The 18,398-nt window shown below is 44.1% G+C and overlaps 1 protein-coding gene across 4 annotated transcripts in view; it reads left to right on the plus strand.

Moving 5' to 3' along the window:
• DENND1A (DENN domain containing 1A) overlaps nt 1-18,398 on the plus strand; it is a 543,444-nt gene that overhangs the window by 383,118 nt on the left and 141,928 nt on the right. For all 4 annotated transcript variants that reach the window (XM_060100633.1, XM_060100635.1, XM_060100634.1 and 1 more), the window contains exon 13: nt 11,674-11,799. In XM_060100633.1, the coding sequence (XP_059956616.1) occupies nt 11,674-11,799 (126 nt within the window). The remainder of the gene's footprint in view (nt 1-11,673; nt 11,800-18,398) is intronic.

Here is an 18,398-nt window from a genome sequence, read left to right on the forward strand (position 1 = left end):
GTTTGGGAGGGACAAAAGATGAGACCAAAGAAGTAGATGGGAAGGACCAGATGGGAAATGGTCTTCTGTCATAAAAACAAGCCTGGACTTCATATTTTGGGCAGTGGGGAATCAACTAAGGTAGTTAGGTCAGGTAATGACTAGACTAAGGGTGGAATGTTGGACCCAGCCTCTTGTTGCTTCTCTGGTTCCTAGAATCTAGCCAAGCTCTCCCCACCCCAAACCTGATATTGGACTTGGGTCAGGGGACAGTTTGCTGAAGAGAATTCTTATCAGTATCACCTATCACCATTACCCAGTCATTCGTCCCTCATGCTTTAGGGGATTGTCTGTGGGTCCCTCTTCTGTGTTGGACCACTCTCCATGACAGTGTCCACTCCGTGACTTCTAAATTTCATGTAGGAAGGAAAGGAGCATCGTGATCCAGTGGGCCTTGCCCTGAGTGTGTGTGTGTATGATTTGTCAACAATCGAGTATTTTATGGGAGTTTTTGGGACTTCATTAAAGATGCTGGAGCAAAAGCACTGTGGGACATCAGAAGAGACCTCAGCAATAAACTGCAACTCCAAGCTCTGGAATGCAGTAAATGTTTAAGAGACTTCCTTCCTTTCATTACTGAATTTTACTTTACTTTTATACCAGTAAAGAGTTGTGTTTTATTGGTTGAAATTTCTTGATTTCGTTTTCCCCAGGTCTGTTTAAAAGCTACATTTTATCCTTGAGGATGTTTGGCTCGTGATAGGGGAAGTGCTGCCAGCGAATTCAATTAACTGGCAGAGCTCACAGATATTATACACGGATTTCTTTTTTTCCTTCTTTTTCACAACTGCTACATAAACACAGCTGGGTTTAATATTTGTCGTAACAAAGATTTAACTTGAATCGTTTTACTCTGGGTAATTAATGCTTGGAATCTCGGCTACTTCTTCGTTCATTTGTGATCTGCATTTTTGACTCTGGCTATCTAGATAATGAAGTGTGCTCCTCTAGGTCTTTGCCCTGCCTTAAAACTGCTTAATATTTGGCCGTTCCCACTAGAGAGCAGATGCTTTTCTTTGCAAGAATTGAATTTCTGTCAGCTCTTTTATGCATCATGTGTTTGGAACTGTAAGTGGATCAAGTTGTTCATCACAGCAGGGACACTGTGAAACACATCTATTATACACACTTCCCACCACCCCCCTTCCTGTTTTGTTTTGTTTTTTTTTCTCCCCTGAGGAGGTGGAGATGCCCAGATCCCCTTGGGAGATATCTCACTCTGTGTGGATGTATCCATGTGATCCACCATGGATCCGGCCTGGCTACATCCCTAAGCATGGAAATCTATATCCATTCAGCCCAGGATTGTTGCTGAGACGAATCCTGCTTTTATCTGTGTAAACACCAAGCACTTCATTAACTCCCCAATACACATAAGTTTGGGTCACTAGATAAACCCACCAGGCTTAGCATAATGAGTGACATTTCAGTCATTGATGCCCCAGAAAATGTTAATTGTGAGCCCATTATTCTTTTTTATGCTAAAATAATGGCTTGGGTAGTTTTGGCTTTGGAGTTGGGTTAATGTGGAAGAATAGTCAGCATCTATTAGGCTCCTGCTGTGTGCCAGGTACTGTGTGAGAGGCTTTGAAAATCTTGACATTCAATCTACATAATAATCCTGAGGGGAAGGGGAGGTACTTTACCCCTTTATTGTTCAATGAAGAGAAGAAAATAAGATGCCTAAAGACATCCAGCTAATAGCAAGCAGCTGAGTCAGAATCTGAACTCAGGGTTTGCTAGACATACATTCATTGGTTGATCGATGCATGGATTTATTATACATGTTCATTACATGCAGCCATTGCTCCATTTGGGTTGTCCCATTCCACGTCAAGTCTCAGGCCAGCTGATTGGCTTTTATGAACACCTTTGTATCCATCTAAATCTGAACTATTGGTGGTGATTGAAATCATTTATTTCGTTTTGCTTTTTCCATCAAGCTCAATGCAAATACAATCCAACTTCCCAAAGCAACCTACCATTTTCTTACAGATTTCATCTTCTGAATTTCAATCCCTAGATTCAGCTTTGAGCTGACAGCTGAAAATTCCAAATCTAAATAGTTTAGTTTGTCAACACAGCTTTGAAAAGCAGGAGTCTTGATGATGTTCCTACTGTGATATGCTCATCTTTGGGGCCTCAGATAATGCTAAAGGCGAAAGTGCATTCTATTGCATTTTTCATCGATATCATTCAATTTGCAGGAGTCATTATGGGACATTCGCGTGCCTGAGTGAAAGACCGCTGATCTGTAGGATTAATTATAGTTAAATGGAGAGGTGGCTTTTGTTCATGAGGAAAGTCAGTCTCTTGGTAAACATTTTTAGTTATGAATAACTTTAGTCTTCCTCCAAATACTTTTCATTAGAAGCAAGAAGCATTAGTGTCCTGGTTCATTAGCAATAGAGTAACTGCTTTATTGTTGATCTGCAGTCCATTTTGTTGTTGAAAGATGTTGGTTTTTTTTTTTTTTAAATTGAAGTATATGTTGTAAAAAACATGCATCATAACTTTCCTTTTACAAGTGTGTGTCTCTCTTTTCAAAGGTAACTTACATTTGTATTTTGTGCCTTGTGTTTGCAAGAGACTGGTTCTTGGTTTATTCATGTTGACAACTGAAAAGCCTTAGACCTAATTAAAAGAATTTCCACGAGCACCTTTACTGAACCATTTCATTACCCGGCACTGCACAGATTGCATTGTGAAACATGATGATAGTTTAAATCTGACCTTTAAACCTAAACTGCCGGAAGTATGGGGGAGAAAACCCTTCTTTGAAAATACTCTATGGATACATACCTACACAGGCATACGTGCATGAACATATATGGGTAGAAATAACCTTTTTATTGAATGACCACCTAATATTATAAATACACATTTACTTTGAGCTCAAATCTTGTAACCTTTAGTGTCCAGCTGCATTAATTTGTGTGTGTGTGTGTGTGTGTGTGTGTGTGTGTGTGGTGTGTTAAAACTAAATTGTTTTTTAGGGAAAACAAAGACAATTTCACTTCGGGCAAAAAAATAAATGTGTTTGGAAGAAGATGAGTATTACAAATAGTTACGAAAATGCAAAAATCTTTGCTCCTGTGTGTTTCCATTTACAATGCTGAGGTACTGGGATTAACCAGGCAGGGAGGGGTCTAGAGTGCACTGTGAGTGCAAGACTCCTCCTGAGCTTTATTTGGCAGATAGTAGAAATGGACCTTTTTGTTTTTAAATTGTACTTTTTTACTCCAAGCATGTCATCCTGAGGACTTGATAGTTAGTTCTCAGGATGCTCAACAAAGCCATTATAGCATGTAATGAAGTAGCCACTCACATAATGAAAATTGATCCTTTTGTCTGACAAAAAGCTGCTTAGAATTGTAATGCTCACCTCTTAACTTTCCGACTTAATACTCGGCCCATAAGATGTCAGGAGAGACAGAGGGAGCAAAGACCTGGGCCACTGGGGTCATAGCCGGCCCCAGCTTGGAGCTCCGCGTTAACTAGCACAGTCCCCACTCCCCCATGGAGAACCAGGCTCTTTGAGGGGAAAATCGGATGCAGAAGAAGCAATTAAAGCCAACCGAGGTCAAGGTACAACCATGTTTTCAAGTAAGAAACAGAAAAGCAAGGAATGAAAGGAGGCAATAATGGAGATATATTAAGTTGTGGAAAAAAATAAACCAGTATCGTGGACAAATCTAATTTGCTGGCCTAAGAAATCCTGACAGCAGTAAGAATTAATGGAATAGCGCAGACTTTGGAGTAAGACCAACTTGTGCTTGACTTTAGCCTCTGCCCCTTGCTGTACTATCTGTGTGAGATGGGGCTGAGGCTCACTTTTCTCATCTGTATAGTGGGGATAACTGTCTCTGCCTGGCCCACTTGTTCTGAAATTTTAATACAGTGCTGGGCATGAAAACACCTACCATGGCTATTGGTACCTAGTAGAGTACTTGATAAATGCTAGTTCCTATTCCTTTTTCCTGATGAATTCCTGGTTTTCTCAGAAACTATTACTGGGAAAGAGAGTGGGGTGAGATTGCCTTTACATATCAAGACTTTTTGCTTCAAATTTAGGCAAGAACTAACTAAGGCACAGAGAGATGCACCATGCCATTTCATTGCCCACGTGAAGGTAGCAGAGGAGCCAATATACACATGCCCCTGAGGATGGGCAAATAAGGCAATAGTTCCTCCTCCCCTCTCCAGACCCAGACGTTCCCCAGGAGATCTTATAACAAAGCCTTGATGTCTAGTTTATTCACGAAAGGAAGAATCAATCTGCCTTAGTCCTTAAGGGCTATTTTATAAAGGGGGAGAGAAAGTAATCCTATTGCCCCCCTTCCAGCTGCTGCAGGTGTCTGATTTGTCCAAAAAAACCTTTTAACTTCAGTTCTGACACTGAGCAGTTAATGCAAGTGGACCCCCTGCCCAGGATGACTTGAGTCAGATTTTGAGAAGAACTATATCTCTATTTGTAGTGTTGTGCCAGCACTGAGGGTGGCCATGGTCCCTGCCTCCCTAGAACCTTCAGTCTAATGGAAGAGACAGATGTTAATGGACTGTCATATAATACATCATCACTTTGCTGTTTGTCTATGAAGGAAAGGTACAGGGAGAGTATATGACAAGGGAACCTTGGCCTAATCTGAGGGGGTCAGACCGAGGCAGTGGTATTTGAGCTGAGATCTAAAGGATGAATAGTAGTTGATCTAGGGCCTTGGGTTGTCCAGTATGGTAGCTACTATCCACATGTGGCTATTTAAATTTAAATTGATTGGGCTTCCCTGGTGGCGCAGTGGTTGAGAATCCGCCTGCCAATGCAGGGGACATGGGTTGGAGCCCTGGTCTGGGAAGATCCCACATGCCGCAGAGCAACTAGGCCCGTGAGCCACAACTACTGAGCCTGCGCATCTGGAGCCTGTGCTCCGCAACAAGAGAGGCCGCAATAGTGAGAGGCCTGCGCACCGCGATGAAGAGTGGCCCCTGCTTGCCACAACTAGAGAAAGCCCTCGCACAGAAACGAAGACCCAACACAGCAAAAATAAATAAAATAAATTAATAAACTCCTACCCCCAACATCTAAAAAAAATTTTTTTAATTGATTAAAATGAAATAAAATTCAGTTCCTCAGTCAAAGCAGCTACATTTCAAGTGCTCAATAGCAGCTACCACACTGGACAACACAGGTGACCGATTATCTGTGGAAAGGCCTGTTGCACGGTGCTGAATGCTAGGCAAGGGGGTGATGGAGAGAGCACTCCAAACAGAGGAGTTAGCCTATCCAAAGGTCCTGGAGTATAAGAGAGGCCAGGGCAACTGGAACCCAGTTGGTGTGGCCGAAGCCATGGAGCGGGTGCAGGACCCTCGGATCTGAAAAAGGGTGTAGCCTTGTAGGCCAGGCTAGGACTGTCTTTATCCTCAGAGCAACAGGGAAGCTGCTGAAAGATCTTAAGGTGCCAGCACTGATGGAAAGAGGTGGATAGGAGTGTCTCAGAGGTGACTAGGTGAATAGCGTGCCATCCTTATTCTCCTCTCCCCCTACAAATTGCAACCAAGTGATGAAGAAATAATCTTATACTTGTTGAGTGGTATAAATTGCAAGGGTTATCTTCATCGTAGCAGGAAGGAAGATATGTAAGCTGCTGGTTATACAAAAAAAGCTAAATATGATGATGAATACAATGGGAGAGCCCCTTCTGAAGTAGTAATGAGCTAAGTTGTGACTGGTCTGGGGGAGCTTGACTGCAAGCCCTCGGGAGCTGGGCCCTGATCATATGCAGCTCTGTTCCCAGCACATCTCCAACATGGAGCCTGCAAAGATTAGGCATCAACCAAAGTAACAGAACTAATGTGCCCGGAGAAAGAACTATTTGTTCTGACAGGGCATCACAGAAAGTCAGCGGCTTTTTAAAAAACTTTTAATAGAAGAGTTTTGTTAGAGAATGAGATAAAGAGTATCCCAGGCTTAGGGATAGTCTTGAGGCCTTTGAGATTGAGTAGAAGATAAAGTTGGAAACAGAGCTGGAACCAAACCCATAGAAGGCCTTGAATATTGTGCTAAGGAACTTGGACTTTATATGTTAGCACCATGGAGTCACTGAAAATTTTAGAAGAAGGAAGTGATATGATTCAACCTCTTGTTTTAGAAAGATAATTCAAAGTGCAAAGGATGGATCAGACCAGGAAGAAAATAGGAGAAGGGCCACCGGTTGAAAGACTGGTGCAGTAGTCCAGGTACTAATTAAACAAAACACAAAGCCAGGCAGTTTGTTATGTCTGTTCTCCATTTACATCCATTATATTTTAATCCTCACAATGTATGTATGTTACAAATATCTCATTTTACAGCAAAGGAAACTGAAGCTCAGAAAGGTTAAGAAAGTAAGGAAGACTGATTTCTAATCTTAGACTTGGCTTTTGTGACTCAAGCTCTACACTCTACTGCCTGAGGAGTGCACGGGGATAGAGGAGCAAGTGAAGCCAAGAGACCCCAGAGGTAGAGCCTGTAGTGACCAGGGCAAACAGGAAGAGGGTGCGGGACGGGGTGGAGAACACTGCATATGTTACTGGACATGTGGCACGTGCAGTGTGGTGTAAGACTGGCCCCGTTGTCCACTTTAATTCATTCAGCCACCAGAGCTTCATTTTCCTTGCAATTTTGGTTGCATCTTAGTGATGACCCTCTGCAAAAGGGACACGGCAGAGTATCAATTTTTCCCCCAGTCCTTCCCAACTGAGACCATTTCTTCCAATGATCATTCACTGAATGTAATCCTAGACTTTCCTCCAAGCACGGAGGCTCGGCCATTGGAAATGCCTTTTAAGATGTCAGAACACTCGCTCATCTGTTCTTTTATTTAGCAAAAAGTGCTGAATGATGACGCTGGGCCAAGTACTGCTGGACCACTGCTGGCCCTTCTAGGAACTCACAGGCTAGCAGGAAAGGTAGTAGACACTACAATTCACTGACAGCTCGCAGTCCAAGGGGGCCCAGGCAGGGCGTCATTAAGCCTGTCTTAGTGGTCAGGGAAGGCTTCACAAAGGAGGGGACATTTGGATTTCTTCTTTCTCTTAACCCAAGGCAATGTTTAACTTGACTATTAAAGAAAAATACCTCATTTAAATTCTTTATTATAAAAGTAACATACTTTTTTATAAAGCATAATCAAAACAATCAGAAGTGCATAAAATAGAAAGTGAAAGCATCCCTACATGGTTAAAGTTTGATATGTGGCATTTTAGATTCTTACTACATATATATGTATAAATGATTTTTATACATATATATATTTTTAAATGATTCATGTTATATATATTGCTCTGTAACTTGTGCTTTCTCCCCATTTGGGTGTAGTTTGTGGACATCTTTTCATGTTAGTTCACAGAGTACTGCCACTTTTTTTTTTTTTTTTTTAGCAGCTATGCAATATTTCAAGGATGTGGTATAATTTACTTAATAGGCCTCTACTCATGGACACTTGGATGGTCTTTCAAAGGGTAAATAGATGTTCACAAGTAGGACAGAAAGGGACAAGGGACAGCTCCATTTGAGTTGTCAGCATGTGTTTGGGCTGGAGGGTTGTATATGCTTCTAGATAGCAATTCAGTATCAGTCAAATACCCGTTAAGGGGGGCCAAGGGAAGCGAGGCCAGCTGAGGAAAACGTCGCAGACTACTCGGAGGAGTTAGGATGTTTTCCTGCAGGTGGTGACGGCCAAGGGTGGGGGCACTGAAGGATTTTGATAGAGATCAGATTCATATATTTCCAAGAATACTGGGACAGCTGTGGGTAGTTGGCATTGAAGGAAAACTAAAGACAGAGAGTCCATCTGATCTGGGAAACTACTCCACTGATCTGGGCCAGAGAAGATGGGTAGAGCTGAGCAGCACAGGGCCAAGGTCATGGGCACTGAGAGATTCAGGATATATTGGCAGGAGGGTGGTAAGATGTGGAGAATGGTTGTGGGAAGGGAAGGAGAAGAATGGAATCTAACATCTGAATCTAGCCTAGGAGACTGGCTGGGTGATGCTGCGGTATCCAAGATGGGAAAAGAGGAGGAGGAGGGAAGTTCAGATGCTGACAAGTTCAATTTTGTACTCTCTTCCCTTTGTTTTCTGTCTCCCTCCTGATACCTCAATAAAGGAGGAAGCCACCCTCGCTGGCTTTTCTGTCCCCCCAAATTATGCCTGATGATCCCTGATGTCAGTGATTTGACCAGCACCCCCAGGAGCACTCAGAGCAAGTTGGGTTTTAGATGTATGACTGTGGGTTATTTAAGCCTTAGAGTTTCCTTCCTCACTTTTATTTAAAGGACAGTATGCTATCACCAGTTATCAGTTGTGCATATACTTGAAGTTTCTAAGTTTGAAGTGCTGAGAAAAGCTTCTCCTTGTTGTAGGGTGAGGAGAGGTCTTCAGAAGTCTTGGCCTGAGTGGTCACAGGGGCACCAAGAGCCCAGGACCACTTGGCTGATGTCAGAGCAGCTGGGGCAGGCGGGAAGGCACACACTCCTATTTGCTTAGTTACAATCAGCAACGACTTCTTTGTGTAAAATGGTAATGAGGCCATTAGGAGAGGCTCACCTGAAGTGCAGCCTTGTGAGTCCAAGGTAATTAAACACCTCCCGAACGAAAGCAAAAGGCCAGGGAAGGTTAAGTGAGGAATAATCTGCGGCACAGGTGGCCCAAGGGCTTTGAGGAGACAAAAGAGAGACACCGGCTTGTACTGTTTCAAAGGATGGAAATGTCACCCTCGTCCCCGGGAAAGGCAGCACTTTTATTATTTGGAGGGTGGGAAGTGGGCAATATTTTTAACATTTTAATAAAGCATATTTCTTTTTCACATTGCTATTTCAAGTTGGAGGTCCATGACAGACTGCCGGGGCGCTGAGTGGCCTGCGCTGCTTCTCGTGGGCTCTCACCACTGTGGTGCTGGGGCGCATGTGTGCCAGAATCGGTGGCGGGGTGGGGTGGGGTGGTCACGATAAACCGAATATTTCCACCCAGGTGTCATGACAGACTCCAAGCTGCTTCCAGAGGAAAATTGTTTTCCTTGGCCCACCTCTGAGTGGAGATGGGGTGGCTGCCCCTCAACGCATGTTCCCGTCCCTTCTGACTTAGCCGAGAAGTAGATCATCCCACCTTCACTCACTAGATTGTCCAAGCATGTGGCACGCCCCTTGAGCAGCAGCACAGGATTTCTTCCCCTACGCTCAGTAAACACGGATTATTTTTATTTTAAAAGATCTGGCAACAGAGGATTTTTGCCATTCGGTTTCTTGCCTCAAAATCTCTGCTGTCTCCACATAAAAGCTTATACATGAATGTTTTTAGCAGCGTTAATAATAATAGCCAAAAAAACAACCCAGATGCCCATCAGCTGATGAAGAGATAAAATGTGGTCTTTCCATACGATGAAATATTATTCAACTGTGGAAAAAAAGGAAGTACTAATAAGTGCTACAATGTGGATGAAACATGTTTTTAATGAGCAGTATGCTAAGTGAAAGAAGCCAGTCAGAAAAAAAAGACCACCTATTGTATGATTCCATTTGTAAGGAATGTCCAGAATAGGCAAATTCATAGAGACAGAAAGTGGATCAGTGGTTACCTAGGACTGGGGTGAGGGAGGAGGGGAGCAGGATTAGTGGGGAGTGAGAAGTACCTGCCAATAAGATGGGTTTTCTTTTTGGGGTGATGAAAGTGTTCTGGAATTAGATTATAGTGATAGTTCTACAACACTGTCACTATACTAAAACTACTGAATTATAGATTTTAAATGAATGAATTTTATGATATGTAAAATATATCTTAATAAGCTATTACAAACCCCTTATCAGAAGCTTGGTAATAAGAAATAATGTCCATGGAGCATTTCAAGAGTATATGTAATCCATCCCAGGTTCTTAATATTTTTAGGTTCACAGGCACCTTTAGGAACCTGAGGATAGCTATACAGCCTATACCCAGAAAAATGATCATTACTCATTCATATTAAAAATTTGTAGATGATTCATGGACCACCTGCATCTAATTTCCTATTTCATCTTTAAATTTTACCCTAAATTTTATCCTTAAATAATGTCAGGCCGTTAGGTAGTCCTATATCTAAGCCCCATACAGATTCCTGAAATGTGCTGTTCATATGTCACCTACATGCTTAAAGACAGTCATTAGCTTTACCTTTATCTCAAAATGAAGGAAAAAATTTCTTAATGTATTCACAGCTCTTGACCCCTGCCTTTCCCTCTATCCTCATTGAAAGCCGTATTCTCCATTCTCTCCACTGAAGCCACAGTTCTCCCTAGTCTCTAAACTCCTCCTCACTACAGTGTCTTTGCAAATGCTGATCCCCGTGTTTGGTACACTGTTCCTTCCCCTCTTTGCAAGTTAACTACTTCAGCTCATCCTTCAGATCTCAGTCTAAGCCTGTTTCTCTCCGTGAAGCCTTCCTTGACCTCCTTGGTGAGCTCTATCACAGGCTTGTCATGGTAGCAATGTCATATGTATCGGTATTTTCTTCACGAGAATATAAGTTTAATGAGGGGAAGGCCCTTGTCTGGTTTTGCTCACCATTGTATCACCATTGACTCAAGGCTACCAAGTTGCACAATTCCAGGGACACTTTTCACATGGAACATAGTGTGAGTGGTGTGCCCAGAAGCTGTGCAATATGGCTTCCTGAGATGGATGGCATATTGGAAACAGACCAGGAAGCTTAATGTTGTCTCTGATGTTGAGGGCAACAACCGTCATGTCACACAGGCTTTCCTACATTGAGGACTCATAGGAAAAAATCTCTTTTCATTCTCACTTTCAGGAAATTTTGTGTTCATGTGTGCAACTGCTTTGGATCCAAAGAATCTCACAACTCATGTTTCCCTTTTTGCTTTGCCATGACTTTCTTGTCTACTTTGTTTTAATCTGTTGGGTGCGTATCTATAAGCTATATAAGTATGTTTCTGTAAGTCTATATAATGACTATTCCTTTAGAATATGAGGTTTATAATAATATATTATACATATTATATATACTTTATATATATTTAATAAATATATAATTTATAGTACATTTAAAATATATATATTCAGAGTATGAGGTATATGATAATATATATTATAATCTGTTATAAATAAGCCATTTATTTCTAATATTTGTAAGTAATCTGAAGAGGAAATGGAATTGGAACTAAAAAAATTTGTGTAGTTTGGGCTCAGATTATAAGACTTCAATTAATATTCCAACTTGGTCACTTCTTGGGTTTGTTACTAGCCATGTAATATAACCTCTCTGAGACTGTTTCACCCTTGTAAGAAGGGAGCACAATCCCTTTCCTACAGGACTGTTGAAAGAATTAAGTAAGAAAATTTATGTGAAAGCAATTAAACTGGCACATTGAAACTGCTTAGAAAGTGGTTTTGTTTTTGTTTTTATTAGATACTCCCTAATAGGAGCAAGATTTATTTAAATTTCAAAAACCTGCCCCAATACTGAATGTGTGTTTGTTCTCCCAGCAGTTGATGTGTCAAATCCATCCCCATCCCGGGGGTTTTCTAGAGCTCTGTGTGTGTTGGGCGTAGCCAGCCATCCTCCTCCAACCCTGCCCTCAGCCTCTGTCTCCTTTGTGTCACCAGATCTCTTCACTGAAGAACCGGCTGAAGAAGGTCTCCACAACAACTGGCGATGGTGTGGCCAGAGCCTTCCTCAAGGCCCAGGCCGCTTTCTTCGGCAGCTACCGAAACGCTCTGAAAATAGAGCCGGTGAGTAGCTTCTTGACATGTTACGAATCCATGTTTGGTCAGGGCCACAGGAAACCTGCTATTCATCTGGTTGTTGAATTCACCAGAAGAGGTGGGGTGTGGGTGTGTGTGTGTGTGTGTGTGTGTGTGTGTGTGTGTGGGTGTGTGTGTGTGTGTGTGTGTTGGAGGGCTGGGGGAGTGTCCTCCCCTCGCGCTACCTCTTAGCACAAGGAAGCCGAGCTGCCCTGTGTGAAGCACTCTGCTCCGGTGAATGTTAGGGCCCCTGCCCTCCCTGGTCAGTAGCTCCCTCTGCGGGTCACAGTGCTCAGCACTGCACACACGTGCTCTCACTGAGGAGTCCCAGTAAGCCTGTGAGGTAACAGTGATCATCTCCGCTTGACACATGGGGAAACCAAGGCTCACAGAAGCAATAACTTGCTGACCAGTGGAGGGGCCAGGTAGGTCCGCCCAGTGCCCGTGTTTTCCCACTGAGCCTCAACGCCGTTTTCCGGCACGGGGACCTCTACTTCACACTTGAGAAAGCAAGGCATCCAGGGGGCTCACTCCTTAGAGGTTCCCAGAGTGGTCTTGATGTATTGACTACGAAGTATACTGAGGACTGGGGAATAATGTCTCCTGCCTCCATGGCCCTTCAACCTTTCTGAGCCTCTGTTGCCTCATCCGTGAGGTGATTAGTTACAGTGCGGATATGAAGACACCAGGTCATCCCTAAAACCAAAGAAGCTACCAGCTCTCCCAGCTTCAGTGAGAAGCTTTCATCGGATATCCGCCTCCTCGTAGCCTCTTGGCCAAGGAGAATGGAGAAATTGGCCCAGGGACCTGGGTCGCTGCATAAGAGAGGACATTGGAGGGGACCTTGCTGACAGCCCTTTTCTCTAGGGAGCACGGAGCTCCCTTCATCCTGAACAGGCGGAGATGGCAGCCACACCCAGCCTAGTCAGAGTGTCTGTGAGGGACCAGCCCAGGTCGCACTGCCTATAGGTCAGGATGTTTGTTTTTGTTTTAACCCATAGCATTTTATTAGATTAAATGACAGAAGATGATTAGATATCAGGCAGTGCATTTCATGTGCAAACTCTGACAGTGAATCTTGAACGTGCTTCCTCATAAGCCACAGTTATACCTTGCTAAGTACTTTTTCACCATTATGACTCCACTGCATGTGTAAGTGAAGCACAGAGTGATAGCAAACACCTTGTTTCCCCTTCACCCAGGCGCATGTTCTGTGAAGTGGCTGGGGCAGTGGGTGCTCAGGGAGCAGCAGCCTGATGCCACCTTGTTCCTTGTCTTCCATCCAACACTTGGGCCTGACTCGCTAGGCTGCCTCAGCTTCAGGCAATGTCATGGCCACATAATAGAAGGGATGCACTCTCTTTGCTTCCTAAGAAATACTTTCCTTAGGTCCTAAAAAGCCCTTCAGCTTAAAGCAAGTTTCTCACGTCCTGCTTGTCTCCAAGACAGATGGCTCTGATTCTTTGTCCTGACCTTGGGCCCATCCAAACCAGTCAGGTTCAGTGCTGTTTTGAGAGCTGGTATAATTCAAGGAAAATTCTGTCTTCTTCCCATCTTTAAAGTGAGAATGGGACAACTGGCCCAGTCCTTTCCTTAGGCTACTGGGAACTGATAGACATGAAGTATTTCCACTCTTACAGTGACATCATTGTTGTCATGTATACGTCTAGAATCCAGAGGCTGTTGAGTCTGGTATTGCTGGGTATATGATCCGGGCAAAAGTTGCTCCTGCAGAGAAGTTTATGGTTGTACTTGCACTTGGCTCTCAAAGGCATCGGATTTAAGGATGGAAGTCCTGGAGTTTAAAGCCTGGCTCTGTACTTGGGCACTTAATCTCTCTAAACTTCAGCTTCTTCACTGTGAAATGAGAATAAGCATACCTATCATTCTGCATTTCCAGGTGGTTATAAGGAGCCAGTGAGCCATAGAACCTCTCATAGGAAAGCTGAAACTTGGAAAAAGAAAGACAGCAGCTTCCCTTCCTGTGGTGGGCATGGGGTTATCTGAGTGAGCAAAGGCTTGGAGGCAGAACCCTTCATGGCCCCTTTGTCTGGAGTCACGGGTTTGGGTGGGGAGATGGGGCTGCAGGAAAGGTTGGAGCCAGGTTTGACAGAGCCTTGGATGGTTGGCGAGGAGTGTGAGCAGAGATGAGATGTGACTGGAGTCATGTTTGACCAGTAATCCAGTGCTGGACTGAAAAGGAAACTGGAAGCAGAGACCAGGGGATGGTTGGGGAACTCAGAAGAAAGCCCTCCAGTGGTTACACCAGGAAAAGGTACCATGAAGAAGAAATGACTAGATGAGTCTAGAAATAGAAAAAATATGGGAGATGAGGGGCAAGAAATGTCAAAATGTCTCCCAAGATTTGGATCAGGAAGAGAATGATGATGCCCATAGCAGAAAAAGGGAAAGCTTGAAGTAAAGGTGTCCCCAGTAGCAGATTTGTAATGGTAGAAACATGGAATGGACTAAGTGTCCATAATGATAAACAACTGGTTAAGTAAATTAAAGTATATCCATATGATAGAATATTATGTAGCCATTAAAAGTAGCATTTTGGAATAGGCTGATGAGTATGGTTGTAAACATGGTACATTTCATTGAATTTTAGCTGTCATTCCATCAAGCTGTACCACTGTTGCATGTATCACTAAGAAAGGGTGCTGCCAATTATAATTGAAGGATGCCGTCAATTGTAAGACATCCAGATTTCAGAGATGTTAAAATGTGAAGAAATTTGTGTCTTAGAATCAATGAAATAAGGAGACTTGTCATGCTTTGGTCTGATTTATCTGTACTAGAATGGCTTTTTTCTGTAAGGCGAAGAGGGAAGCCAGAGGGCCTGAAAGTTTCTGACAAGCCTCACCATGTTATCTAGATGGTTTTTAAACCATAGATTTAATTATAGCCAATTTTCCTCATCTAAAAAAGGGAATAACACTTCCAATGCCAGATTGTTTGTGAGATTAATAATGACTGCAGAGTGCATGTGAGCTCAAGAAGGGGTCATGGGTTTTAGAGTCAGGCCACGTGGTGGGGGTGGTGCATGGGGAACGGTGACTGGGTGAGCCTGCTTGGGTGACAGGCAGCACAGTGCTGAGGGGATAGGGTGTCTTTCATGGGGCCACTTGTCTTTAGTTGTTTCTGTGATTATTTAAAAAAACAAAAAACAAAAAGAACCCTGCTCTTGGTTTAAAAAAAAAAAAAGTTTAAAGTAACAGGACTAGGGACTTCCCTCATGGCGCAGTGGATAAGAATCCGCCTGCAATACAGGGGACACCGGTTCGAGCCCTGGTCCGGGAAGATCCCACATGCCACAGAGCAGCTAACAACTACTGAGCCTGCACTCTAGATCCCACAAACCACAACTACTGAGCCCGCATGCCACAACTGCTGAAGCCCATGCACCTAGAGCCTGCACTCCACTACAAGAGAAGCCACCACAATGAGAAGCCCGTGCACCGCAACGAAGAGTAGCCCCCTCTCGCCACAACTAGAGAAAGCCTGCACGCAGCAACAAAGACCCAACACAGCCAAAAATAAAATTAAATTAAATCTTTCAAAAAATAAAATAAAGTAACAAGCCTAGAAACGAGAAAATACCCATAATCCTACCATCTGGAATTGAGATAACATGTTTACATGTTTCTACCAAGGTTCTAGGGTTTGGGGGTTTTTTGTTTTGTTTTGTCTGTTTTTGTTTGTTTGTTTGTTTGTTTGCGGTACACGGTCCTCTTACTGTTGTGGCCTCTCCCGTTGCGGAGCACAGGCTCCAGACGCGCAGGCTCAGTGGCCATGGCTCATGGGCCCAGCCGCTCCGCGGCATGTAGGATCTTCCCGGACCGGGGCACGAACCCGTGTCCCCTGCATCAGCAGGCGGACTCTCAAACACTGCGCCACCAGGGAAGCCCTGTCTGTTTGTTTTTGAGCCTGTTTTCCTCATCTTTTTTAAAAAAATTTTTATTGGTGTATAGTTGATTTATAATGTTGTGTTAGTTTCAGGTGTACAGCAAAGTGACTCAGTTATACATATACATATATCCACTCTTTTTAGATTCTTTTCCCATATAGGCCATTACAGAGTATTGTGTAGAGTTCCCTGTCTATACAGTAGGTCCTTATTAGTTATCTCTTCTATATACAAGGGGGAGGGGGGATAAGTTGGAAGATTGGGGTTGTTTTTGTTTCATTTCAGTTTGGGGTTTTAATTTTTTACTTTTAGTTAGTTGAGATATTCCTGGCAAAGCAATCCAGTTCCCTGTTATTTAGTTTTGTCTTTTAGTGTATCGTAAGCATTTTTTCATATCATATAAAAACTCTTCTTAAACAATGGCTGCGCATCTTCCATCAGGTGACCCCAGTGGGTCTCAACTCTGGCTGTGGGTCAGAATCACCTGTGGGGGTCTTAAAAAGGCAGATGTCTGGGCCCTGCTCACAGATATTTTTATCACGTTCTTGCCATCTGAAACCAGTGCTGAGGCCCACCACATATCCCAGCACTGGTCCTTTTGATTGTCAGTAACCTTTCACCATCTTAAACCACACTGTAGTGACCATCTTTATATAAACCTTCATTCCATGGTCTGAATTATTTCCCTTGGCGGCATCCCCAACTTGGTTTTACTGGGTCAAAGGACCCGAGTACACTTAAGGCCTTCGATTCATAAAGTAAAGGAGAAAGCTGGTGGCCAGAAGTGGTTGGTAGCCTTGAGGGGAGACTCTGGGACAGGTCAGGTGGAGAACAGTCCATGGCTGAGGACGAAGACTGCCTGCAGGGGTGGGCTCGGAGGAGCGTACGGGGCACAGAGGGTGCCCACGGGGCACACCGCACAGTGCAGCCTGGGGGCTTTTCCCACCTGGGCCAGCGGCTGCCATCATGGGACTTGGGTCACTGAAAAGTCACAGGGTTTGGGTTTTTTTAAAACGTGAAACATCACAGACTCAATGGTGCTCCTTTCTGCTCGGCTCCCGCAGGACCCCTCAGGAGGGGCCAATCCCAGCCCAAGAAGCAGAGCTGGGCCACAGCTCCTCTGCGGCCCAGAGCTTGCTTGAGATTTTCAACTCCTTGGCCTTTTTTTCCTCTCCTACTGGAAAAAATTTAAAACGCAGCTGGCTGGGGAGTCTCAAGCTTTATTTTCTTTCCCCTGCCTGGAAGAGAAGAGGAAGGTGGCCTCCTTACTGTGGCCCGGCCATGTGCCAGGTGCCAGGCTGCTCTTCTCCATCCGTGCCTTCTGCCATGTGCCTGTCCCAGAGCCAGAGGACCTTTGTGGGCTCCCCGGTAGGGTCTCTCTTCAGGGCCAAGTGACTTATTCCTCCTGAGAATCAGAAAGTGAGACACCAGGGTGTCCAACCACAGCCGAGTCTCCTACCTGCTCTGTGGCCTCCAACAGGCTTCACCCCTGAGTTGCTTTGCATCTGTGGTCGCAGTAATTCCCCGTGACTGCCCCTTGCTGTCCGCGTTACAGATTGGGGAGAGGGGCTGAGGTTGCCTTGACTTCCTGGCAAGTAGCAGAGGCCAGGAATCGGACTCAGGTCAGCCTGACTCAAAAACCCAGGTTTCTTCCACCCCACCCTCCTGCCTGCCTTTGTTCTGGTTTCCTGGTGTCCACGTTAACAGCTCTTTCTCTGCATTTCCAGCACCGGGCATGGGTCATAGCATAGCAGAGGCATCAATGCATGTATTTTGGAACAGTGGTTGGAAGGATGGGTGAAAGAAATGGAAGAACAGAGAAGTGTGTGGGGCCGGGTTTGGCCCTTGACCCCTGTTCAGTACATACACATTGCTCCTGCCCTGTCTTTAGGCTTTGGAGATTGGTGCTGCCTGGCAGAGGGGAGAGTGTAGGCAAATCACAAGGGCATGTGACCCATTTTTCAATCACTCAGAGAATATCAGGTGCAAAGCCCAAGGTATTTAACAATATCGGTCAAGCCAACTTGTTCTTCTCTACTTAAATGACAGAACCACAAGCAGCCAGGCAGCTCCATTTGGAAAAACCCCCTTTATCCGTGTCAAGCGACAGCCCAGGCTCCAGCTCATTTATTTAGGCCTTTCTTGCTCTCTGACACGCCTCCTAGCAGTTGCCAGGCAACTCTGGGAGTAGCAGTGTGTGTTAGGGATTAACTAGTTAGGGCTGGGGTCCTTTTTGGCAGGAAGGGGATAAAAGACAAGTGATTTTAATTGCTAGGCCAAGCATCCTTTCTCTGCTGGGCAGAAGATTGAAACTTTGGGAGGATGTGTATAGCAGTGTGGGTCTTGAATTTGCCTCGAGTCCCCTTTCTCCCTCTTAGGGAGAACGAATGAATTTTAAAAAGAATCTTACTTTACCTCACTCCTTTGTTTAAAATTATATCATCTTGAAATCTGAATAAGACTAAACCACCACCCTCTCTTTGGAAGACACCGTGCCCTCAGTGTTAAAGAACTTTCAAAAATAGAATTGTGTGCTTTAATTGCATCCTTTTTTCTGTCCATAGTTTCTTATTTCATAGCTCATGGCTACGTGGAATCATCTTAAGGCAGTGCGTGTGAAGGTGCTTTTCCCATGTCTGGCCCATTGCAGGTCCCTGGTAAATGTTAGATCAAAGAG

The sequence above is a fragment of the Mesoplodon densirostris genome, chromosome 6, assembly GCF_025265405.1.
Source record: "Mesoplodon densirostris isolate mMesDen1 chromosome 6, mMesDen1 primary haplotype, whole genome shotgun sequence".
NCBI lineage: Eukaryota > Metazoa > Chordata > Mammalia > Artiodactyla > Ziphiidae > Mesoplodon > Mesoplodon densirostris.